The sequence below is a fragment of the Bombus terrestris genome, chromosome 8 (assembly GCF_910591885.1).
Source record: "Bombus terrestris chromosome 8, iyBomTerr1.2, whole genome shotgun sequence".
Taxonomy (NCBI): domain Eukaryota; kingdom Metazoa; phylum Arthropoda; class Insecta; order Hymenoptera; family Apidae; genus Bombus; species Bombus terrestris.
The window spans coordinates 5,291,376-5,318,837 of record NC_063276.1 but is presented as its reverse complement, the minus strand read 5'-3'; the positions used below and the strand labels follow the sequence as shown (position 1 = coordinate 5,318,837).

The following is a 27,462-nucleotide window of genomic DNA, read 5'->3' as shown; positions in this document are numbered from 1 at the left end:
TTAAATACGTTAAGCGATCTTTTAAGATCACTGATAAGAGATATTAATAAATTTTCCTGTATACGGTAACAACATTTTGAAATCACTTGATATAAATTTCGAACTTTCAAAAAGTAATAGACGATAATTGATTTTGATAGGTTCAGCAAGAACATATTTTTTATTGTACTTCGATGGCCGGCATATAAACAGTTTACAATATAAAAAGTCTCGTACATAGAAAAATAGAAGAATAACACGCGTCGGGAATACGATCGTCGCGTTCGATATTCATTTACATAGAGTTCGAGGCTGATCGATCGAATCAAGCTTCGTAAAGAGATCTGCACACGATGAATACTGTTTGACAATACTTAGCGATATTGACAATATTATTAATCGTATGCGGGCCCCTTAACACCGTACAATTTGCAATGTTAAAGAAATATCGTGGCACTGTGTTAACAATACGAGAGATCGCCGTGATAATGGTTTATATAATTGAGCATTTATTTCCTGCCTAGCTTTTTTAGCTGTATGTGTATTAAGTACTAAATACGTTAATCTATTTATTCGAAGATCTTTTTCGTTGTATATAATATTTTAACAGAATATTCCACAGGTTATTTCAGAACGAGTGTAGTAAATTTTTAATCGTTTAATTATCTTCACGGTAATTATATGTACAGGTATTACAACTTAAAATTGTTCTGTTGCCACAGAAAAATGATAAGTTTAATGTCAAATGATTTTTAAAATACTAAGACAAAGTCGAACAATTTACTTTCAAGTCAGTTTTGCGATAAATTCTGTAGATTTATCATTTTCTACTTTCCTTATTCTTTGAGAAAATTTGTCATTCTTACTGCGACGGAATGCTTTTCACGTTCTAGTAAAATGTAAAATCCAAATTTCTCAAAGTTTACCAAAGGACACTTCGTATTAATTTTATTCCCTCGTTATGACAACGATACAAATTCGAACCGCGACAGATTTTTTAAATTTTATTCACACCCCTTCCAAATCGCTCTGCAAATTCTGAAAAGAACAAGATAGCCATTTTTCTTCTTCCATAAATTAGAAGAATAAAGTACAATATCCCGGAATACATGTTAAGAGATTTTAATTAAGAAACAAAGATTCTGTATACTCTTTAACTACCGTATACGACGCTCGATGAAGATACATATTAATATTTTAGAAATGTAGAAAAATATGTAACACATATATACTTTCATCATCGTGAACCTCTCGAATTTGCCGAGTATTCACAAACATTATGTGCGTTACGTGAAACTGTCACGTAAAATTTTCATAGCAGCTACAAATATCTATACGGTGGCTACAAAATATATTCCTATACCATTGTACGTATCGATCATAGTATTTACGTACTAATTAATTAATTCCGAGTACGTGAGATTTCGTACTATATGACTGCAAAAATTTAATACTGTGAAAATGAAATGTACGACCTGATAAAAAAAGATGCTTCGTCGGAAAATGCGTGCCGCTATTTTTTGTAGCCATTGTATAGGAACAAGAATCTTCACTTGCAAAATACACTCGATCAATAACAGACATCCTCTTAAAGTATACTAAATTATGCCCGGTGTGTATTAAGAAAAATGTATAAAATAACGCAGACACCGGCCGTGATAAAGTATACGCAGAAAGTACACAGGCACGATAGTTTAATTATTAGAAGATGGTGTTTCTATATATGTATATGTATATAGATAAGTATATAATTCGTTAACAAGAAATGAAGACATTAACGTTCTTAACCATTACGAGAAAGAAATACTGTAAATTTAACACTAATATCTTTCTTCTAAATTTAAATTGTAATATTATATCGTACATTTAAGTAATAACATGTTTTCATACTCTTAACTTGACAGAACTTAAGAGAAAGTAAAGATGTTCTAACACCAGAAGCACCATAGTTTAAAGAGTTGCAAATAATTATGTCACGCTCACTAATGAAATTAATCATTTTTACCAATCTTTGTGAATTGGTCGTTCTGATTGAACTTTCTGGTGTTAAATAAGAGATCCTCTAATTATTTCGAGTTTAATTAAATTCTCTCTCTCATCGATAGAATTGCCTATATTTCTTGTTTCCAAGCGAAATGCGTTTATATTATGAAAAAAAAAAAAAAGAGAAATGGAAAAGTAAATTATATAGAATTCTTCTTGTGAATGTAAAAACCTTTTTGATTGTTTCTTTTCTTTCGTCTCACTTTCTTTAGCTTAATCCGTACTATCGTTAAGATTTCTCAACGTCTACCGCTTTCGATTTCTTTCTTCCTGGTGTAAACAGGGCTAGCAAACCACTCACTGGAATAAATAAATAAATATCACGCATATAAATATTCAATAAGGCATTATATAAGGAAGAAAGCTTTAAATTAAAAGTAACTTATAAATATATTTGCAGATATTGAATGAATTTGAGTAGTCTAATAGATGTAACAAGTACTGTCACGACATTATCGCTATTTAAACGCGATAAGTTGATACAACACATTACATCTTAAATTATCTGGAGATAATTTAAGACCTAATTAAAAGAATGGAGAGGTCGGAATTTGAATACATACGGAATAATTGAGCAGCCACGATAACAATCACCAATGTACAATAGTCGTCGATCAAGTAGCCGATCATTAGAGTGCCACTAATGGCACCTATTCTACTGATAAAGGCAGACAAACCGGACGCCATTGCCCTGAAACAGAATTATATTTGAAAATTATTGAACTTTATATTATTAATTTTGTGACAGTTTTGGATAATTAATTTTTTTATGTTCGGTAAGAATTATAAATTTACGTCGATGATAACATCGATTCTGTTACAAAATAATAAATGGCAATGATCGTAATTAACTTTCAATATTTTTACATTATAATTGAGTTAATGTATAACGAAGAAACAACAAATTTTGTAAATTTCCCTAAGGACGTAATTTCTATTTTAATCATAGATCTCTACCTAATATTCCAACGATAAGGTCTCTCTGTTACGATAATAACGTTTATTCCGGTTACATAATTCCAAAGACACCTAACAACAGCTACATAAATCTCAATTTATGAAAGAAATATCAATGACGAAAATTTCAATCACATTTCGCAATAGAACGCAACTGCAATTTCGATCTGCAAAAATCAAGTTGCATAACGTTCTCTAACAACTATGATGATAATATTAATAAACGATAACGATAATAATAATATAAGAAGACAAGTATTTTATCGTAGGTATTGAAAGCAAGAACACTCGAGATAATATTTCGAGATCGACAGATTAGTTCAATATTCGATCGTCGAAAAGAATAATCGTTTCTATTATAAATAAACCAGTTGACACAGACGAAAAAATAAGCATTATATGCCGGGATATTTATATCGATCGATAAGCACACAATAAACTTCCTTCATATCTTTGGAGAGAATAAACAAGTGGCGATCTTTTTTTAGAAAACTCGTGCGGAAGGATGAAATTTTTTCAAGTTTCTACAGTAAATCACAGAGGCATTCATACTCTCACAATTATCGAATTCACGAACGATCTCTTTGAATTCCATTGAAATATTTACGAAACGATTAAGAAAATAAAGGTGCTTTAAATTTATTTTTATTCTTAGGATTTATTTTATATTTTTATTATTAGAATTATTAAGTATAGGGAAAAAGTAAGAATCCTGTGTGGGTAGATTACCTTAAGTGCGTTGGATACAGATCGACTAAAAGGCAATATACGACGCTCAAGCAAACGGAAGTGACGGACTCATAGGCACACGAAAGAATCAGGTTTTGGGTGGACGTCTCCACCAGAAAGAGGCAAGCCGTCACGACAGCAGGAATGAAAGCTGTTATCACTGAAATGACAGACAAAATTATTCGGTATCTGTCGATAGACTAATTTCTCAACTTAAGCAAGAAAATTAAATCAATTAGAGATTAAAGAGATAGTTCGAATTGCTCGATGATATACTTATGAAATCAATTAGAATTTCAAAAATATATTTATCACATCCGCTGCTTTTGGCGCATATGGTGTATAAATTGGATTAATTTAAACAATGTCATTGATGTAATTGTTGATAACATCCTTGATGAAAATAGGAAGGCAAAGAATTCAGGGATGAATAGTTGTATTTTAATAGCAACGGATGTGTTAGGGATAAAAATATATTTTGAACTAAAAATATATATAATCTCGTAATGGTAGAAGGAAAAAGATATTTGTTTGCTTACCGAGGAAAAATTTATATCCTAAGTAGTTAACAAATAATGGCAATATCAGCCCTGTCGGAATACACGAGGCACCCAAAATAAATGTGTGCACGAACACACTAGTTTGTACTCTGGAATTGCAGCCGAACGGATCGTCCGACATATCCTGTGCAAAATTTGTCTCATTAAATCACTGTAATAGTATTTAATATTTTATTATATCAAGTGATTTTTAAGTTATCCTAGAATTCAATTAAAACCGCGTAACAAACTATAAATAGAATTTTATGTATAGATAATAACGCAATGAACCACGAACATCTGATCTTTGTATTCCATCTACATATCGCAAACTATTCCGTGCTTTTGCCTATTTTGCAATTGCTTCTTGGCAATCATCCTAATATCTCTTTAATTTAAATTCTAAATGTAGAATAATACAATTTCTTCTTCATAGAATAATTACAATGGCAAACTACACATCTACTCTATACGAGGTTTCATTGCAAAATTCAATTCGACGAATAACAAATGAATAATTATCTACTAAATTTTGTATAAAAGTTATTACTTTTCATTTGTCCATTCTATAATGCCTTCTTGGCAATCGTCCCAATATCTCTCTTCCTAGTTTCTAACCTTAGAACAATTACAATTACAAATTGTAAATTTACTTTATACGACATTTCGTTGCGAGAGCCAACTCTCTACTAGAAAAAATTCCTATTACAATGATGTCCACCTTTTTGTCTAATATATATGTATAGTTTTCTCCTTTTTTTTTTCTTTCGTCTAACGATAAAAAAATTATGAAAGAGATATTTAAGAAATGTTGAAAAATTCCTCTAAATTTCACCTAAAAATCATATTTATATTATGTTATTCGATCACTCACTATTTCTGTAACATTTTTCGCGCTCTTCAATGTGCAAACGCTAGCTGTTTGATTGGGATACGCCTCCTGAAAGTCCGCGTATCTATGAAAAAGTTCTGGCAGCCATAAAGTCAGCGTGTAATAAGAGGACGTGACGAAACATGCGATCAGACACATTACAATCGTTCTACAAAGAAACGGTGGCTTCAGTATCATCATGGTTTTCATGTATATGTCAGTTATCATCAGTTGGAAGGATTTCTCGCTCACATCTTCTCTCTCTTTGGTGTGCATTATTCGGTGCACCAAATCGTTTAAATTGTTATTCTCGCAGTTGCGAAGTTTCGTCTGAAAATGGAAGATCAGAAATTTTTGTTTCTTTCGTTTCGTTGCTATTACAGAAATATTTTTATCAAATAAACAAATCAACAATTAAAAGAAATATTACTCGTATTTAGCTTAATTTACATAGGATTTCGAGTTTGAGGGAAATTGACTCGAAGATAGAATTCTCTCATCTTGAAAATATTTTTATAGCAGCTTTCAACCTCCGAGAAACTCTTTAATGATTTCTGTTACTCGAAAAGCGAATATAAATACTTACTATGTATTCTTTCGGTGGCTCTCCACTGTTTTCAGAGTACATTCTCATTAAAACATCCAGCATCTGAACGTTGTGTCCAGTCTCCGCGAGATATTTTGGTGTTTCAGGGAAAAACAGCAACCAAGTTCCGGTCAACAAGGCTGGAAGGGAGCATATGAACACGAAAAGATTCCACGAATGGAAAAAGAAACCGCTGTCCGTTTCGATGTTCACGTTCAACGGAATAATAATCCAGCCGACGCCTGAAATTTCCAAACAGTTTGCAATGTTGAACAAATTTTGAGAAAGAAACGCAGGCAGAGTGAAATATTTAAAGGATCATGTTTTCGAACTTTTATTCCTAATAAAAATTACCTAAGATTTATTATCATTAAGATCGTTATCGTTAGATTATTATCGTTAAAACTTAACGCAAGACATCTACATTATACATCCATTAAAACTGATTTCAATAGAAAATTTAATACTTCAATCTCTTTACTGAATCTTCTAAAAATTTATAAACGAAACATCTATACTTCACGTTAAATTAACGAAATATTATAATTCGTAAATTTTGACAGTAATTACCTGCTAAAATGATCATTCCAACCACCCAAGCCATTTCCATCCACGAGAGCATCTTGTCCCGATATTTGGTCGGTTGAAATTCACCCAAATATAGAAAAACGACGGCCGATTGTCCATTCATACTGAAGCAATAATTAAATTGAAATAAAATGTTCGACTTTAGACACAGGGAGTCAAGATTGTCAATCGTGTGTTATTTCACTTTTGTGAAATAAGACGTATCACAACCAAACTTTTACTGTGTAAAGTATTATACGGTCATTAAATTTATCATCTATCTGTCATTCTGCTTAAGTTGGATAAAATGTAATAATACTAACGCAGCACCGCTTAGAAACTTCAAAAACAGGAAGACCCAATAAAATGGCACCACCGACGCCAATAATTCAGAGATACCATGTAGAAATAGCGCGACCAGTAACGACATTCTTCGCCCTTTGATAGCTGCGTAGCAGCCCCACATGTACGAACCTGCTAACATACCTATAAATTCATAATTAGAGAGATTGATAACGCTTAAGGAAACCATCTTAGTTATTTAGTTACTTTTGCTGATAGAAAATATTGTCAGGAAAATGTTAGTTGGGTATTTTTATTTTTTAATATAGACTGTTCTTTGTATTTTAAAAAACTGGCATATTCTTTTCTAATGAATATTTCTAATGAATATTCATGATCTATCGCGTAATAATCGTTAGTTGTTGCATGGAAATAGCAGAAAACGATCAAAGAGTCACGTTCTTGCATCGTGTAACCTTTCAAAGCTTAATTATTCGTATTCGACAGGTGTCATCTAGACGATTGTAGTAATTCTTTGATCGTGTCTCTTGTCACTGCTTTCATGAATATGTTAGTCGTTCTTACTACGTGCTAGTGGTATGTTTAAATAATTAGCTTTATTCCTTAAACGATTTATTATGCTAACGGCGAACGGAAAAATTCGTGGCAAACAAGTTCAATGACTTGTTGTTTGTTCGTGATATATTAGCTGAATGTGAAAAAGGATTATAGAGAGAGCATTTATGTTTAACACAAGAGAATATGATAATAACAATTTAATATTTAATATTTAATATTAGAATAATAGTAAATTAAATATTAATATCGGTATACGATTTTTAATACTGAAATTCGTAATAGTAAAGTAACAAGAATTTGTAACACCCGACGAAATATCAATTAACCGACTAGATAATTAAATAGTATGAAGAACTAAGTGATAAAAGAATATAAAAGTAAAGCTATAAATATTGCAACATCGATATGTTCAACTGTGTAGAAAATTTTAATTGAAAAATCAATTTCCTGACAAAGTGGGAACGTTGTATGGACATTTTAACGATACGTCCCTGGTTTTCGCGCATTACGATTCAATTAATTTATGTCGCATTCCATTTGAAGAGCATTGGTGTCTGGATACTTTTGCACAAGAGTTTCCTCTCGTACGTTCATCAACACCGCGATGAATCAACTTTATCTCGTCGTGTAGCTTTTCTTTGTGCAAATTAGTGTTTGTACATTAGTTGTCATCTTTAAAAAGGACGATGCTAAAGAAGGTCTTCGCGCGTGATAGACAAATGTATAAAAAAGTATTAATTCGATAGAAATTAAAGGATATTATTAATACTATTTATTGTTCACATTGCTAACGAAGCGGTAATATGAAATAAATTATTATAACGAAGCTAAAATTTCATGGAAATATAAAGGTGTGTTTATATTGCAAATTATACTAATTGAGTTATGAGACGAAGGAGAGAGAATAGGCCGTTTTATCTTCAGAAACGACTTAAACAATGAAGTGAATCATGATAAAGGTGAATAAATAGAGAGAAAAATTTAAATCCAATACATCGTCATCAATATTTATACCGCATAAAGTGGAATAACACGGACAAAGGAACGAACGATGGCAAACGGCAATGAATGGATGAAAAAGACTGGGTTCGATAGAAATAGACTGCGAAATTTTTTTATGCAGTTACGGGAAATTTAAAAGTGCAAAAATACGCGTAATATGCAAAAGTATATGAAATATACAAAGTTCAGCATCTGTTATAATATTTATTAAGTACAACAAATTTCTATTTAAATTTTATTCCTCTAATCGTTTTTATGAAAATAATTCTATTGTTTATGATTGCCATTATTTATATAAATATTTGCACGAATATCCGCTTGTCCGTATATAAATAAGGAAAGTGAGAAGGCTTGAACGAGTGGAAAATAACTTGAATTTCACAAGGATTTTTATGTAACTCGAAAGGAACGCGGTTTGATGTCCTGTTCGAGCTAATGTAAGCAACGCAACGTGTTGACGAAACACCATGGAAATCGATTGCAGGGCGTGTGGCGTTTGCGAGCCTCGGAAAGGCACGCAACACATTTTCATTCCAGTGATAAGGTGAATGCAATATATATAGGCTATTTTCATATTTGATAACAGTATTAAAGTGATATCGATCGAATAAAGAAACATTATACGAAGCAAATATGCCATATTAAAGCACGAAAATGGAACTTTTGTAAGTGACATATCTTCTTTCTTTTAACAAGAATTATTAAAGAATTATCATCTTATTATTTGTTTATTTGTTTTTTATAAGTCCTTTCCCTCCGGGTTAGGACAAACTTGTATTTCTTATTTCACATTTCTTTTTGATACCAAAAAATGTATTTCCCAACTACAAGCAACAATATATAAAATGACGTTAAAAATAAATTACGTGATCCTCGTTCATATTTGCAAATAACAATTGCGATTAGAACGATTAGTGATTCAATAAAAATCGGTAAACCCATAAAAAAAATATAATTTGTAATTAAATTAAATAGATTATTACAGTTGAAACAACACAATCATAAAATTCTTACATGGTCATAAAATAATTGTCAAGCAAATGTCAGCGACAGACAAGGATTGTTGTTGTCATATGTGTATGCAAAAATGAAAGTAGTTAATGATATCGTTGATATGCCGGAAGGAACATTGATATATAGTTAATAAGATGCTGATTATTCGAGTGTTACCTAACATGGGGGCGGCGCTCATGCGTCCCTTGTCAACAGTGGTCATTCTGAAGTCGCATGCCGCTGATGGTAATACAAAACCGATACTTGTTATACTAAAAGCCACGTTCATGAAGATCAGACTGCAGACGGCCATAATCTTAAGGTTAAACTTGCCAAACCCTGTGGAAAGATACCACGAATCATTAGAATAAATCGCATCTATAGTTATATACTCATACTTGATATTGCGAATTGCGAACATATATACAAATAAGATACAAGAGATTAAGTTGGAGAAAAACGGTTGAGAATAAACATTTCTAGATATACAAAATTATTTACTCTTTCGTTTCTATTCCAATATCGTAAAAATAAAAATTCTAGGCTAGTAACAACAGTAGTAGTATTTTCCCCCTTTATTAGGTTACGGGGCCTTCGATTGACTCATTTACAACAACACCAAACGACTGTCCCTTAAAAAGTTCAATTGTATTTAGATTAATGCTTTTGATCAATGCAAAGATGATAGCCCGCTATAGAGATAAGCTATAAACCATAAAATAATGTTATAAAATAACGAAAGAATTACGACTATCATAAAAATAAAAATTCAATCGTATTCGAGTCAATCCACCGTTGCTCTTCAACATCCTCAAATTAAAAACCCAAGAAACGCATACCTGTTTGGTCGACGGCATCTTGAGCTACGCTTTCCGCCGTTTGCTTGGTGCCTGCGAATACGAGAAAATAACGCGGTTACTCATAAAAAGAATAAGAGAGAAAGAGAGAAAGAGGGGGAGATAGAAGAAAGAAAGATGGAATGAGAAACCGTACAGGCTGACGTGAAAGTCAGACCCGCCACCGTGATCATATGTTCATTCCAAGAATAAAAACATTCCTCGAATGTGCTACGTCCCTCTGTCGATCCGTTGAAAACAAAAGCGTACCAAGTCTTTCCGAAGGCTTTTCTTGCCTATAAATTATAAATCGTTCCTCTCGCTCGCGTCTTTGTAGCAGTTCGCAACGCTACTCAAAACACTTCTTTGTTCTTGCAACACACTGGGATTACACACTTGTTTGTCACCTTTGATACATTACGCTTCTCTGACCTTTATTAGCGATAATCCATTAAAATGTATGTAAAATACACAAAGACGCACGAAGATACGTAAAGATTCGCAATACGTCGAGTATACTTGTCGAGTGTTTGCTAGACGAGAGGAATATCTGTTTAGGAACCAATTTATCATCCATTTGGCAAAGCTCATGAAAAAAAAAGAATTTTTGGGGGTGGCAACTAAGTGATTGCGGGTTTTGTTATTAGTTGGTATTGACAAAATCCGCAATCACTTAGTTGTCAACCCAATACTTTATCGAATAACGTAGAGTTTACAAGATAATTGCGCTGGTCGATGGCAATGAACCGGTCTCTATATAAACACGACGTTCTTTATGGAAATGACCTAATTACGTATATCTCTAATTATATCTCTAACACATTAACATGGGTACAAGTTTGGGTTAATGCATTCTTTTGTTTTAGTCTTCAGAAGGTCGAGTTTAAGTCTAACATTGAGACAAAGATTAGACTTCGTATTAAGTTTTGCACGATATTTGAGTCGAGATTATTCTGTGAGATTAAACTTGATTAAAATTTTATTTGCGATTTAGTTTTTATTACTATTAGCGATTAATCGAGTTTCCGTCTGAGATCTGTAATCAGAGAGATCGAGCCAGAACTAAATATCTATGTAGATAATTATTTGTAAGCCGTTGCTTATTTTGAAATTTTGATACGACAAAAACAATTTCGAGTTACGTTTGGATTATATCGCGTTAGATCTGACGATCGTTATTTATTTTTTGATTAAGTTTGGCTTAAACGCGGATTAACTTCGAATTGAATTCCGATCATGATTGCACGATTTTTTTGCTGAAGTTGTGAGCCATTAAAATAATATTGAGTTAAGCTAAATAAAATTTAAATACACCGCTCTGTTTTAGTCTTTGGAATTAAGTCTTAGATTACGCTGACTTTTTAGATTAATCATCAGCATTGGTAACTAGATATCGGAATTTTTCTTTCTTTTCCTTTGGTCTCCGTGCATCAAAAGTAGTCAGATTAAGCTCGAATTAGACAGACAGCAAATCACCATCGGTAACACCTATGATTGATTATATTTGTTTCTTATGGCTAGAACTCATTGATAGTAATTTTTTATTAACGCTATTGATGTTTCTTTGTTTTCGCTGGTGATTATTTATCTATTATTATAATAATATAAAATAACACACGAATATTTCCAAAGAAATAAATGTTACAATTTTGTTGTATAAAGAAATCTAATTCGAATTCAAGATCTTCCAATTTTATTTTTTGAAATTTACTATTCTCTAATTTGTGGTACAAATGAGGCGCTTCATCTTTGAGAAAAAAGAAAAGGCGCCTACACGTGCATCTGATACTTGGTGTAAATAAATTTTTTAACTTCATAATACAGTGTCAGTTCTTTCAATAGCAAGCAAATCGTTATGCTATATTGACGCAAGTAAGAAGCAGGTAAAGCAATTCAGATAAAAATAAACCACCAAAAGCAACGGGCCAGGCAAATATCTCTCAAACTGCCAGTCAAATACCGCAATGCGTCAATGCCGTTTTATTACAGCGATTGTAATCATACTTGTTTGTGAATTTCATAGAATATTGTTATTATAAAGTTTGCACGATAAAAATGTAATATTTGGCAAAACTAATAATATTTTTGCGTCATAGTAATTATTCTAGCATCATTCTGTTCTTTAACATGTTTACGTTATTCTTGTATGATAAGCTTTATGATTTTCGGCCAACCATCGTCTCTGAAATTAGTACAATGTCACAGCTTCTAATAACAAGTAAACTTTTATATATCCGATACAGAAACACATGTGGTATAATAATTTATAGTTGAAGGAAACATACAAAGTATCTATCACGTGTAAAAGCAATCCGTTAAAATTTTCCAAGCTATTTCTTCATAAGACATCATTTCCACTTGTTTCGAGTCATAGAATTTGCCCGTTGTACTTTATTTTTATTCGAGATCATAATTCATCCTATATATCTATAGATATATGTACATACATATGTATCTATCTATAACTAGACTATGCATTTGTATGCATTTATGGGATATTTGCAAATATAAGAACGTGCAGAATTGAAACGTAAATACCGTTTTGACCATTGTTCGTCGAATCGAATGCTCTAAAAATCTTCTTATTCTATTGTATTCTATTTATCTGTTTCAGCCTGATAGCCTAGGAACTGGATCTTGGTTTTATGATAAAATGCAATTTAGGTAAGAAGTCGTTTTACTTACTAAACGCTATAGCGAATATTGTACTCGAATAGTTCGTATATTTCTACGTACTACGCGAGACTCTGCGCACTTTTGCATTTTCAAATTTCTCACGATAAACATCCGAATCCGTCCATCGAACATCGTTGTCACAGGTTCGAGCGAAGATCGAACCGAGAATATAACTATCGCGTATTCTATAGATGCTCGGTCTAATCTCCTCGAACGTTCGTTCGCGTTCGTTGCGGGGAAACGTTTTTTGGTGTAAATGAGTTTGCACTAAATGGACACGAGCGAATGCTCTTGCTTGTTTCCCTTAGACGCGCGTTAAGAAAAAGAAAGGGCACAAAACAAACGTGCGACGTACGCGAAGAAAAAGAGTTACCTTGCAACGTGGAAACGGCGTCCGACACTAGCGGGTCGGAGGCGGCCGGCTCGCTCTCGAATCGAGCGATATCGCCCGACATCGTACGCGCGCGCAACTAACGCATCGCTGTGCTGTGCTGTGTCGCTGATCTCCCTAGCGGGTATAATAGCACGGTAGTAACGCGTCCTTGCTTTCGTCGAACCACCGTCGAACCGACCTAAACCGAGTGTCCGCGGTCGCCGAGTTTCGCTCGCCACGAGATCGGCCGACCGACTGCGCCGCCCCCCTCAACAGTTCTCGACAATAAACCTGCTGCCGCCGTTCCATAGGCTTTAGCTAGGCTTTTCGATATTCTCGGTTATCTTTCGCGTGTGAGCCTTCTGCTCGCCAGCTGCTCGAACGGCTGTTTCTTATCTCCGTTATAAAAAGTGGTCGGAAACTCGCACATCGCGTCAGTTCCTCCTCGTCATTTGAACCGAACCGAACATTCGCAAGAATACTTCATGAAACCAATCGCACGCTACTTCTGCCGTTAAACGCTTAAAAGAATCGAACAAGCGTTCTTTGGTGCATTCTTAGAACGTTGCAATGGTGCGTTTAGAGTTTAGATGAAACTCTAAACGGAGCGAGCGCTCCGCCTTAGTGAAATTTAGAAATGCAAGGGTAGACGAGCGATTCGTTCGTCATTTGGCGATCCCTCGCATAGCCGGAAATTCATTGCTTCTATCGACGACAAGCGCGATCGAACGTTCGTAAAGATGGATCCTATCGAACAAGTATTTTCGCAGCGTTCTGAAGGAATTGCAATTCCTGTCATACCAAATCAGAAACATTTTGTTGCGATATCTGCGACGAGGGGATTTCCTTTTTATTAATACACATATAGAAGATCCTGTATTTTTGTCGCTCTATGTGTATTTCACTGTATTATCGAATAACGGGTTACGATCCATAATCCTTTTTACATCGGTGGCTTACGGAGATGACCATAGAATTCTTTGATTCACGATTTCCTTAATCCTCGTCCAGCGGAAGGTCATTTTTATCATATTCTTCACGAGTATTTATATATATCTTTTTATTTGTTGCGAATGTTTGTTTTATAACGATTATATTATCATAGAAGCAAAATGAAAAGTCAAATTCATTTGAACTTAGGTTCTTCTCCTTTCTTTCTTTTTTTTTTTTCTGAGAAAAGTAACTTTTGGATAGGAATGTCGAGTGTAAGCGATGTCGATATACCTCGCCTTCCGTACATCAACCTTCAAACAGTGACGTCATTCGCAGTTGCCTTTCATTCATCTAGGCATATATGCACTCACAGATGTTTCTCTGTATCCTACATCTCGTACAAAGAGCATTCACTCACCCTTGTTCTTCCATGAAACACCCATCCTACTTACAACCCCCATAAACTCCCACGAACTTCCTTCTTCATTTCTATTTCGAAACAAATAGGTACATGAGCTACTTAGAAGCCAAATTAATCTACTCTATTTAATTGATAATTAATTAATCTCGACCATTTTCTGTCACGAAATAAGTCGAGTAGCTGAAGTAGCAGTTCCGATTCTATTATACCACGAGAATGAAAGATTAAACGAGGAAGATTCCAAGAATGACGTCGATTATAGTAGATACCGAATGGAAGCTCGAGTCTCTTCGAATTTCAAATCTTACTTACGTAAGGAACAAATATACTTAGTTGGAAAATGATCTGGCTGAATGATAATTTCTGATTATTAATTGGTTCATTAATCTCATTTGATATACGTTCAAGCAATGAAATCATTAGCTCTTCGTTCTTGTCTTATACATATTTTATGCAAATTGCAATCGCCTGTTTTAACTCGTTTCCGTCTATTTCATATTTGCAATAATCTACGAACGATACTTTACTTGCAAGGACGAAAACGAGGAATCTTAGTCGAAAGCTGAAAGTTTATACATATATAATCAGCACTATTATCGTATTAATTAATAGATTAATTTTGCAACAAAGTTATGTGATATAGTTTAATAATATTTTTCGACTTTCGTCGTTCACTCTAAAGCCAATTAGGACATAAATCCAGGTTACCGCGATAATTATAATTTAATCAAATAATATAAAACAAAATTAAAATAATTAAATATTCAATTCCAATAGCTGGAGCTGCGAGATACCTTTGATCTCGTTAAAAAAAAAAAAAACCCCGAGAATCGTTGGCTCGCATTGTCCCTACATAGCTTCACAAGTTTCTTCGTTCATTTGTTTTATTTTATAAGTTTGAGAAGAGGTGCTTGTTTCTTTCGAATTGTGGCGAAGTTAAACATTATCGTTAATTAACCATATAGATAGCGCAGAAATTTAGTTATACTGTGTTTACGTTTCACGTGTGTGTATAGTGTGTTTTAGTTTTAGTATAGTGCATCGGACACGGCAATTGAGATAAACTAATCTACCCGATTAAAGTCTGGAAAAGTTGCATGAAACGCACAGATAAATATCCACTTGAAGTTCAATGTTTACTTATGCCAACTTTTCTTTTTCGATCTATCTTACATATCGTATAAAATTTTGCTAGATTTTTCTATTAAATAGAACTGTTACTTCCTTGGTCAGTCCTTTAAACAGCAACGAAACTCTTTCTTTATCAGAAAAGGACTAAAGGTAAGACTGTGGAATAGACTGAGAAGCTATAAGTATGTGAGCTTAAAATATGTACATGACCATCGACTGTCAAAATAAAAACAAGGTTTCTCTTTTGCTAGAAAATTATTGAAGGAGGCGACTTAAAATATTTAAGAAATATTTGAAATTATGCATCTGCGTTATGAAATAATCTTTTACAAGGACATTGTAGCTACTGAATTTTTCATGAATATATCTGTACTACCAGTGAAGAATTTATTTTTTCCGCTACAGCGAATATGTTTTCAACACATTGGTAGTAGTTGACGTAAAATTACGTCATTTTCCATATTTCATGTAGTAGATTTCAAAAATCTACATTTCATGGATTCTGCATCTCATGTAAGAGATTTTAGAAATCTAGATTTTATATTTCGTGTCGACAGATTTAAGAGATCGAAATTCTGAGCAACGCGTTCACCTATTATATTGATTCCGCTTGAAAAAGTCGAACGAAAGGAGAGATAGAAATGGCAGAAAACCTGTCCAATGCCGGTTTACGCGCGACGAAAAAAAAAAACAGAACATGTAACGGAGCGCATATAATTAGACTGCGGGCTAAATCCTCGTGTTTTATGGCACCAGGAAATTCCATTTTAAGACATTCGATCGATTACTATCTTCTGCTCGTTTTTACATATGTATCTTTATTACTATTATTATTATTATTATTATTTCCGCGTTAAGCTTTCGCTCGTTACATGCTTAGGAAATAAACTGGTTACAAATACTGGTTACTGTTAGTTACATATGATTCTTTGTATAAGAATATAGACTAATATTTTTTCATTTTCGACTTAGTTCCCGTGAACAAAGAAATTGGAAAATTTATCATGCGCATGTACTAGGCCTATTTTTAATTAAACATGTTCAGACTCCATCTTCTCGAAAATGAATTCTTAAACGGAAAAATAATATTCCACGTTTTCTGTTTAGTTTCACACGTAGAACGACATCCTGTCCCGATTATCTAATTCTGTCCAGTCCGCAATTAGCTATATTCAAGTATACTTGGTCAATTTTCAAACTCGATTTTCTTAAAAGCTAAACCAAATATGAGAAAATTTTATTCCACATCATTCGCTTATTTCTACACAAGGAATAACTTCATTCTCTCATGAATAAATATAGCTAAATATATGTATATAAGTAACAATCTTTCTTTGATGTAGCGTTGATCTGTACTATGTCTTTGAGTTTTATTCCTGTCCTTATTACTAGTAGCTCGTATCACTATCTTAGTACTCTAGACGAACTGCTCAAATTCTCATTGCACTCCGTATGAAGTGGAGTAGAGTCTTCGTTTTTGCATATCGTAGCTTTGCGAGAAAAACGACACAGTTTAACTTTTGAGTCATAACTATGAAAATGTTACAGAGACATTTCTCGACCAATTGCGAAACTTTTATTCCTTTATCTTCGTAATTTGGCCGATGCAAAGCAGTTATGTCGCTCTTTCTGATTTATACGACACTGTGCTGTATCCTACAAATGCGTCTTATCATTAATAATTGTGTCCTGACTAGAAGGATGATTTCCTACGGTTTAGAGCTAAATATGAAAAAAGAAGAAAAACATTTGAACCTATTTTATAAGCATTACTCTTCTTGTTCATAAATTTGATTTAATTACATTTGGAAGTAGTTTCTTCCGCAAGAAAACATACTTTAAGAAAGAAACATACTGTAAGAAAGCGATATATATTTTTCAATGGTGGTTCTAGATTATAATTTATAGTTATATATTCTAATCTATTTAAATTCAAACAGGCATTATACAAATAGCTCTATTTTGTTTGTTACATACTATATGTGTAAAAATGACGAAGATCTCTGTGTCGAAAACACGAAAAAGAAAATCTTCCAGGTCATCTTTTTAGCGTGAAGAGTGAATCACATTCTCAGTCATTGGCGAAAGAAGAGAAGAAACGAGATACAAGGATTCCTGTTTACGATCTAATAACAAACGATAAATCTAGCTGTTGAGAGTCTTGTTCAGATGATTTAGACACCTCGCAATCGTTTGATAAATATAAATCACACTAATTAAGGGAAGCCCGCTTTAGGTTTGCAACTACAGCCTTATCGATCCTGATAAAAGCAATTAAACTGATAAACGCAGACATACATACGTCGATTCGACGACTTTTCTACGCAAATTCTAAAGTTATATATAATTACAAAATCAGGTGGCAATTAACAATAAAGACGCTAAATAACGATTTAAAATAAGGAATGCCTTCCTTAACATTTCATTTAAGTGACGCTCTAATAATTAATATATTTTAATATGGTTTAACGATAATATTTTAACATTTTTTAGAAACATTATTTTTATGCAATTATTTCGATTATTTCATTGTGAGCAATATTTTAGTACAATTAATTTTAACGTGGATCAACAGCATGATTTTAGTATTCCAAATATCATTTAAATAATCAATTTCCTTAATAAACATCGTACTAAATATGTTATTAAAATCTGATTATGATCACGAATTTCTCGAACAAATAGTAAAAGAAAACGAAAAAGGATGGGGAAACCATCGTTTGACCGAAAGCATTCTCAACTTCCATCGAACAAACGAAACGCAGTCGCGTCGGGGTTTATTTCACCATTGACTATTTTTGCGCGCGTGCCAACACGTTAAATCGAAACGATGTCAAGAACACAACGATGCTATTGCATCTTGAAGGATGGTTCGTTGTTTATTTATACAAGGTTGCAGAAAACTGCAAATTATTTTTTAGAAATTTATTTCCTCATTCCTTTGCTTATGTTATGTAATGCTTGTTTTAAAATATTCACTTCATCTTTTTCCTTTCTTTTTCTCGTATGACGAGTGGAATTTTTCAAATTGATATAAAAATTGATAATACACGTTAATTTATCTATGGATTAGAAAACGTTGATCGATATCTTTCCTTTTCTTTTTTCTTTTTTTTTTGTTTATAATCCCCGGATTACTAACGTCTGAAAGTATATCGAAAATTCTGATATGTTTGGCATTTTTTTTGTTTGAAAATAACAAACATCACGTATTGCCTGAAAAAGCGTAACTGCTTAAAAGAGATTCACGAATCCTCATTTCACGATGTAATCTGATTGGTATCTTTTTGGGTCACAGGTGACTACTTGCGACAAATTTCGATTAAGTAGGTCATTTAAGCGTAATTTTGTTTCGTACCATATATTTTACACGATAAAAATCTTCAATAATTTATATAGAGTAAAAGTTAGAATAGAAATTGGTGTTGCATTTGGAAGAGTTACGGCCGTGTAAATCTTTGGTAAAAAGAAAGAAAGATTTATACGTGATATGAGATGAAACAAGCAAGATCCTCGTTTCGAATATCAACTTTTGCATCATCCTGTATATCGTACCTTACTTACTGATATGCACAATCGTATAACATATAAATCGATATTTGACGCTTTTATGCATCATTTAATTTTATTAAAGCTTATTTATTCTTATACTCCAACTGCTTTAACATTTCATTCAATTTTAGAGACCTATGTATAGATCTCATAAATCTTATATTTCGTACAATAGACCTCATATAATAAACGTTAAACACATTTCGTGTTTTTTGTATTTTCTATAATATTCACATATATGTACAAGTATAAATACATATGTATTTCAAAAATTTAGATTTCATAGATTGCACACAGATTCCTATATCTGTAAGCAATATTCACATTTGTTTTTTACACAATGTAAGGTCGAAAGATCTTTTTCTTAACTTTTTTTAATCTATTCGATGAAGAGAATCGCTTGAGGAAACGTAGAAACGCAAAATGCAAAAGGAACACGTACTGATAAACCGGATCGGTTCGAGTCTGTTCATTCTAGTTCATTTGCGAATTGTTATTGGCGCGCTGCATTATTATATCACTCGATAACGAGTTTATTTGATGATAAAAATGCTGCCCGCTAATAATTCATGCACGCCACGCCATTAGGTAGTTAGCAGCCTCTACAGGTTTATCCATTTACCACGTACCGGTCGTTTTAAACGAGAAATCATACAAATTTCATAATATTTCATCTTATTGCGAATTTTTATATCCCAATCTCACATTCATCTTAATGAAGATAGGCTCTTAATGGCTTAAAAAAAAAAATATTTGTATAAAGTTGAACAAAGAAATTGCATATATTGACAATGATCGTTACATATTCTTATTAGATCGGAGTTATTTGTTTATTTTTAAATAATTTTTACATTTTCTACGGTTCATTCTCTTTTTTATTTTCTATAGATTTGTTACATTTTCATGAGGTTTTATCCAGATCGAATTTTATTTCATTTTATCTTGGTAAATTTCATTTGTTACACATCTTGTTTGTTGCTCAAGAATTTCTTCTTTCTCGCTATTGGCCCTCTGCCATAAATCGATGTAGATTATAGAACAACTACTTGGACTTTTCTCCTGCGACAAAGAGCTCTCTTTTTAGATTACTATTTTTTAAAGTCAAGATGCGAAACGTCTTTGTCACTTGGATTAAGTTCAATGACAGACATTATTATTGTTTATTAATTTATCCGTATCTCACTTTCTTTTTTCACTTTTTGACTTAATCACATAACAACGACATATTATCATTGTTATTTGCATTAAGTGCATCTCTGTGTGCACGATATACGAGCTGTATACTAAAACAGGAAATATATGCTTCCGCCAGCAACACGATAAAACATACTCGTAAATACATGCTTTTAGAAATCGTTTCCACGATATCTCTTTGTATCCATGATACTGTTTTATTTCGTTATTATGACGTTACTATTGCATTTTAAGTTTTCTTTGTTTTCCAAATATAACACATATTGTATGGAAGTTTGGGTATTTAAAGATTTGGAGATTCGGAAATTTCGAAGTTTGAAGGCTCCTGGAAACTTTGAAATTTGAGCAATTCGCAAATTTAAAATTCGCAAATTAAAAATTTCGAAAGAATTTTTTTTTTTAAGGTAGAAACTTCAGAAAATGTTGACGTTTGTATTTACGTTGATATCTATATTTTTACATATAGCTCTTAAACAAAGACAAGTCGTAAACGCTGCGAGATGTTTTATTTCATTAGATAAATCAACGAGAATGGTAAATTAAAAGCAATTTAGATAGTTCTAGTTCAGCATCCTTGACATTGCAATGTGTGGAAAGACCAAGATAGAGAATTCTCATCCTATTCTTTTCATTCGTTTATTATGTTATTCCAGTATAACAATGCTGTAGACGTACAAACAATTTTTATTCCTTTATTTCTATTTTCATCATAATAGCGATCGTTAATTAATTGTAATAATATTAGAATATGGATATGGAAATGGAAATATAGAAATTTAGAGATTCGAAAATTTCGAAATTTGGATGTTTGAAAGAATAGCAATGTCTTCTGTTATTTAAATATTCATCTTTTGATTTTCTTTCTCTTTAGAATAAATGTTGATATAATTTGCTAATTAAAATTTCTAATTCATTGATATCTTAGTATTGTGTAATTCATTAACATTACTTTAGATTGAAGATGCTGCAATAGATAATAATCGATGATCTAAGACTTCTAAATATATATTGAGGCAATTTAATCCCAATACCAATTCCAATATCAATTCTTAATTGATTTGCAAATGACGAATAATGCATGGAAGTTCTGATAACTAGCGATGTTGCAAATCATAAAACGAAGCATAGACACTTTCTATGTTAGTACATTTTAATTATACAAAATTAATCAGTGCTCGATTGATTAATAGTATTGATATATTTAGTTATTATTGGTATAAATAGTATTTTTTATCGATAGACAGATATTCTTAACTTTTTATTTATATTTAAATTTGTTTCACTGTGTTATTAGGAAAATTGTTTTACTAATTTTCTTTTAGCAAAATTTATTATTTTTGTTATTAAGTAAAATATATAAAGGTAAAAAATAATTTTCAGCAATACCATAGGTGGTATTCAAATATTATATGTTGTCTCGAAGTGTCGTAATCAAAAGATCTCTTATTTCATTACGCTTTGCATTTTTCCTCAATTAAGTCTGCAGAAATGTGCCATTAAAGGTGCTATAATTATAAAGAAGAATACCACATACGTTATCTTCTTTTTCAATGACAGACAAAGAATCGAATTATAAAGAGAAAAACGTTTTACATAATCCAATTAAAAAACGCAGTGTAATCAAATTAAAGCAAAATATGTTTTGCATAATCTAATTGAACAATAAACAATATAATGAACTTTTCGTAAGAATGCCCTCAGACGATCAGGAATATTATCAATATTTCAAGGTTCTCAATGAAAATGCGCTTTGTCAATAAATATTGACAATATTGCATTAACAATACACATTGATTTTTTGAATTGAGAACTTTGAAATATTGACAATATATATCGATAGACTGAGAACACTAAAATAGTACACCAACTTCTTTATATTGAAGACAGAGACAAAGGAAGATAGAAACTCTTAAATATAGAAAATTTAAAGTTTACAGATTGAAATATTCTGTCTAACACTTTTCTATTTCCCAACATATGTTGAGAAATTTAGTTCCCCATATTTTTTACCTTTGGTTGAAATTATATTCTACACTACAAAACAAAATACAATACAAAAGAACAATCAAATTTCGCTTTTCCTCGAAAGGAACATTTTATGTAACTAAGGCAATATAGTAATCCAAAAATGACCCAACTTACATGTTTCATTCTCAATTTCTATATCGACCATTGCAAACTTCCTCAAACTGTCTTCACAGCAAAGTTAAAATTAAGAATACAAAAAGAAAAATTATCTCTTCTATTAGAAAAAGATATTTTTCTAGCACTCTCTTCCTCTTCTTCCTCTTCTCCTCAATTTAAAGCAGCCAAAAGAGCAAAAGTCTCAACCACTTCCCTGTCATATCCTCTCATCAAGGATCACAGAGAAACTGATCGAACACACGATGAATCAGCCCTGGGATCACAACGTTGACTGAGCTTCGAAATTAGACGAGAGCATCGGTGTGTCGTTGTCCGAGCTTCCGAAGAAACATCGAGATAGAGAGAGACATTCAGCTGGCACCAGACACACGTGCCATAAATAAGAACTGTGAAAATGCTCATGAAAGGTTATTTCATTTGTGTAGGTTTTCCCATTAACGTCGATTCGTCGGAGGACATCGTTTCTCTCTTCGTTCTTCCTTGCTTTCAAAACACACCAGGGGCTATATTTGATTTCTTTCTGTTCGTCGTTCTTGGTATTTACGACGAAAGCAAACCACCGTGAAGCAAATTCACGTTTATAGTTACACGTTACTATTGTTTTTGGGGTCCTCACGATTTTTTAAACTTTCGTATATCATGCGGAAATTTTGACACTTAAAGAGTTGAAGATTTATAAATTTGACTATTTGGAAGATTGGGAATTTGGCAATTTGGAAATTTGGACATTTGAAAATTTGGAAAGTCTAGAAATCGACAAGTTATGAACAGAGACGATGAATATTTGGAGAATATGAGGTTGAATAGATTTTAGGGGTAGAAAGATAATTAGGCGGTTTGGATGGACAGTTTGTAGAAACGTAATAAATTTGCAAGAACGAAATAATGGAGATATCTGATAATATGAGATTGAATGAATTTTAAGAGTGGAATGAGGATCGTGGGTGAAGATAGAAAATTTATAGAATTTACAGGTCTACGACGTGGTACTTAGTTTAACTCTTAATTAGACTACTTTACTCAGCTATTCAGACTCAATTAGAAAAACTAAATCAAACACTGTACAAGACTGTTGTGAAATTTAAATGATGACAATAGGAAATGAAGATACAGAAATTACGAGATTGGACGGATTTTGAGGGAACTGGAATTCAGAGACCAGGATGGGAAATTTTTGATTTTGCATTTTGATTTTGAAAAAGTGTTTCTTGTGAATAATAGTGCCTTCAATTTGATTCCACATAACAGAAACTGTTTCTAGGCATAGTGGAAAACCGCGATGTAGAATATTGCCTGTTTAATATTCATCTGTTAATTCTTGTGGTTAATTAAATTAATTAGGAACGAGCCGATCCTCTCGAGGAGAAAGATTAAACTGTTGTCGGCGATAATTGTCACCGGTGTTCCCTTCGTTTTCAACACACTTGTTTGCCCGTTTAACCCTGTGATAATTGGTACAATTGCCAGAATTATGTCGCGTAACAACCGTTTGAAAAAGGAGACACGAATGAGAAGATTATTAATTAGTGGTGGATTAAACCAAGACACACGCAGATCTTCTAAGAAGAACACGCTCCAAAACCCCATTTTCAGTTTTATTCACGAAAGAAGTTCTTCGTATTTTAAGATTGATTCCTATTTGTTACTTGAGATAGCTGACAGGTATTTGAGAAATCTTAATTTTTACCCCTATTACCTGCTTCTGCCAAACATCATTTTTACCACGAAGATTCGGATATTATTTCAAAAATAATCTGTAACAGAGAATCAGTCGACTAACGATATAAGTAAATTATTTCCTTTAGTTTTCCATCGTTTTTCCCAGCGAATCCATCGGATTTAAAACTTCTTGAATAGGTAGGAACGAGAGCGAAGACCATCGAGCCCATCGAACCTTCTTCGATTTCTGTGCGAGCGAAGTTCACCGAACGATTTCTGTCTTCTTCCACGAAATTTCCTGTTAACCTTGCTCCATCTTCTCATTGATTCCTTCGAAGATTTGATGAGAATCGTTACGTTCTTTAAAGATTACTACACCGTAACGTTGTGTACACGATTAATCGATTTTAATTTGACATATTCTTAGATCAGATAACGTCACAGAGAACGTCACGGATCATAGAGAATCAATGAGAAACACGAATCACATATCGTTGAATTTATCGTATTGATATAACTTGTGCGGATAGGAAACGATATTAGAAAATTATCGAGAATGTTTCCCTTTCTAGAAACCGTCTACGATAGAGATCGAAATTGATGTAACGAATAGTCTCTGTATACGCAATCAAACGTTTATCTAGACTTTTTATTCGAGAAAGGTATTTTTAAAAAACGATAATTTCGAGTAACTTCTTACTAGGGTCGCAAATATTTCAGAGGATATAAAATTGAAAGGTTGCTTAAGTGCCAATAAAAATCACTTTCAGCTCGGGTAAATTGAATCGCAAATTTATCGATCGTGTCTTTATCGTGAAGAAAATTGGAATCTGTGAACGTTTATTAGACAGATACTAGGATAAATAGCGAGGATAAACGTTAGAAAAGGGATATACGTGATCGAATAAGGATCAACGACGTATCATCGCTGTGAAATTGATTGGTGTTTCGTTTTATCGAGGTAGCTGACAAGAAAATTGTATTTTCTTCGGAGAAAAGGAAACAGCTCATAATTTTTAGTTGCCTTCTCTTTTTACGACAGAAAACTCGAGTTCCTTCAAAGTTCTATAATTTTACGCAGGAATTATTTTAATCCTTAGTAAGTTCTTAGAATCATAGAAATTTGTAAAGCGATAAATTTCAAGAATCGTAACGTTATAAAGATCTGATTTCCTTAAATTGTTTCGTCGTGTCCTCTCCGAAGAATTATCTTCATTTCGAAGAATTATCCCTGTTAAAATCAAAATTAGCTCGAGGAAAATTATTCTTTCCGAAATCTGCGCACATACAAGAGTGTAAGAAAATCCAGCTTTTCATCGTTATCGCGGTCTTACAAGAACGAACCGAGAATTTAATAAGATTTAATAAAATAATCGGATCGAAAAAGATGTTTCGTCTGTATTAACCGTCCTTCGAAAAGATTCTTCCAAGTTGATAAAAACACGATCAAGAAAAGTGGGAAACTGCCAATTATCTTCAAGATATTTTATAATAAATTCTATATGACCATACATTCGACCTCTCCTTTTATATCAACTTAAATCTGTAATGTTACTCTTGATACATTAGTTTAATTATTTCCTTTTAATGTAATTTTCCTGCCAATTAATTACGTAACTTTCTTGCTTAATTTTGAGGGCATCGGAAAGAAGAAAAATTACGCGATTGGGATAGGACAATATCTAATCCTGAAGAAATGTTAATTTCCGTGTGTCATTCCGTTTCAGATGAAGCTTAAGCCTGATTACACAACGCAGATTGGTTCTTACGAGCGAGGCACATCGTTAAGAAATAAGACGGCATTTGCGTGTGCCTTCAATCAGAGGGAATCTTAAATCATTAACAAATCAGATTGCCATTGACTCATGCAAGGCTAACTAACAATACGTTCCTACTAAAACCTTTAGTATACGATAAAGAATAGTTGATGAAACTTTGTCAGCCTCAAATTAATTCAAATTACGATTGCATACATAGTTTCCATTACGCGAAAAATTATTTTTACGTGTGTAGTGCTAGAATAAAGAAATTACATTGAAAGATCTTTCGTACTTGCAATTTGAAAATAGCCTATTGCATTTGAAGGGATTATGCATTCGAAAATTGAAGCAAGTGATATTTCTTTTTATCATTTTTAACGCCAAGTATACTGTTGCCCCTCTCTCTTTCGTTTTCCACGATTAAATAATTTTCCTAGAAAATAAACGTATACAGGCAAGAAACGAAAGGCTGAAATCGATGTTGTCCATTGTGGCTACAATGCAACGACTTCATCGGAAGTCCATCGAGGAAAAGAGCGAAACGTTCAACCGATGAACGTATTATCGATGCGTATTGCTATCGTAAGCTCTGACAAAGGCGAAGCTCGTGCCAAGGCCACATACGCAACAAGACCTACTTTGTAGGACTTCCTTGTCGACTAATGCGATAGCTCGATATGTTTGCCAATGTGTTATATGTTACCTGTAAAAGAAAAAGAAAAAAGAAAATTAAAAATATAATATAATAACGTAAATAAATATCCGATATAATAAATCAATTGAAAATAAATATTCTTCCCTAGAGAAGATGAGGCATAGAGCATCTATCAAATTGTATCTAAATGTACAGAATATATGTAGAACATCCTTCGGTGGTAAATCGAATCGAAAATCCTGGTGGAAAGGAGAGAATGGACAAAGTGCAATTTCCGCGGCGGAAATTACATCTACGACCAACGGTGGAAAGCATTGTTGAAAACCTGTCCGTATGTACACGCGTAAACCATGATATAGCTGTGTGTTACGAGAATAGAGCAAATGTCTCACAGAGACACAGAAAGAGGAGCAGCTGATTCGATATTTAATTATTTATGTCAGACACATATAATCTTTATAGGATACTGAATAACGATTTCTGCCATTCTAATCTTTTTCTTTCTTCTTGAAACGATATGCAAAAAAAAAAAAATATTACTTAGAAGAGAAACTTTTCCTCTTATGGTCATCGTTAAGTATAAGGCTATTATTCTTAGAAGAGTCACAAAAGGAACCTTTTCTCCTATGGTCATTGTTAAGTATAAGGTTGTTATTCGTAAAAGAATCATAAATGGAATGAGGAAACGATGTGCAAAAAGATATTTAAAAAAGAAACTTTTCCTCTTATGGTTATTGTTAACTATAAGGTTGTTATTCTTAGAAGAGTCACAAAAGAAACCTTCTCTCCTATGATCATTGTTAAGTATGATGTTGTTATACTATCAATAAGTATAAGGTTGTTATTCTTAGAAGAACCACAAGAGGAACGATGTACAGAAAAATATTATTATGACATCCTCTTATGATTATTCTATAAAGTTTCTTTTTTAATTTTTTTTTTTCTTATAAGTTTCTTTTTTAATTATATGCCATCCAGATACTTTCCGGTGCTATGTGTA

General features: G+C 32.8%; 2 protein-coding genes across 5 annotated transcripts in view; one reads left to right on the top strand and one right to left on the bottom strand.

Moving 5' to 3' along the window:
- Positions 1-127: 127 nt before the first annotated feature.
- Positions 128-22,665, bottom strand: LOC100645837 (synaptic vesicle glycoprotein 2A). Of its 3 annotated transcripts, none has more exons than XM_003397177.4 (11): positions 22,386-22,665; positions 9,967-10,017; positions 9,305-9,466; positions 6,595-6,757; positions 6,275-6,396; positions 5,705-5,946; positions 5,122-5,448; positions 4,248-4,392; positions 3,709-3,868; positions 2,586-2,713; positions 128-2,322 (listed from the first exon to the last, which is right to left on the bottom strand). In XM_003397177.4, exons 1-11 carry the CDS (start codon positions 22,414-22,416, stop codon positions 2,252-2,254), a joined length of 1,602 nt encoding a protein of 533 aa, XP_003397225.1. In that variant the 5' UTR covers positions 22,417-22,665; the 3' UTR covers positions 128-2,251. The 3 variants fall into 3 exon arrangements, with proteins under 3 accessions (XP_003397225.1, XP_012166567.1, XP_048264197.1); XM_012311177.3 differs by lacking the exon at positions 22,386-22,665 and adding an exon at positions 13,013-13,270; XM_048408240.1 differs by lacking the exon at positions 22,386-22,665 and adding an exon at positions 12,649-12,950.
- Positions 8,574-27,462, top strand: part of LOC100645200 (proton-associated sugar transporter A) — a 24,366-nt gene continuing 5,477 nt past the window's right edge. Inside the window, exons 1-2 of one of the 2 annotated variants that reach the window (XM_048408239.1) lie at positions 8,574-8,678; positions 12,578-12,627. In XM_048408239.1, coding sequence (XP_048264196.1) covers positions 12,617-12,627 — 11 coding nt within the window. In that variant the 5' untranslated portion in view covers positions 8,574-8,678; positions 12,578-12,616. Of the gene's footprint in view, positions 8,679-12,577; positions 12,628-27,462 lie in introns of those variants that run through there. The other variant, XM_048408238.1, reaches the window with a different exon arrangement.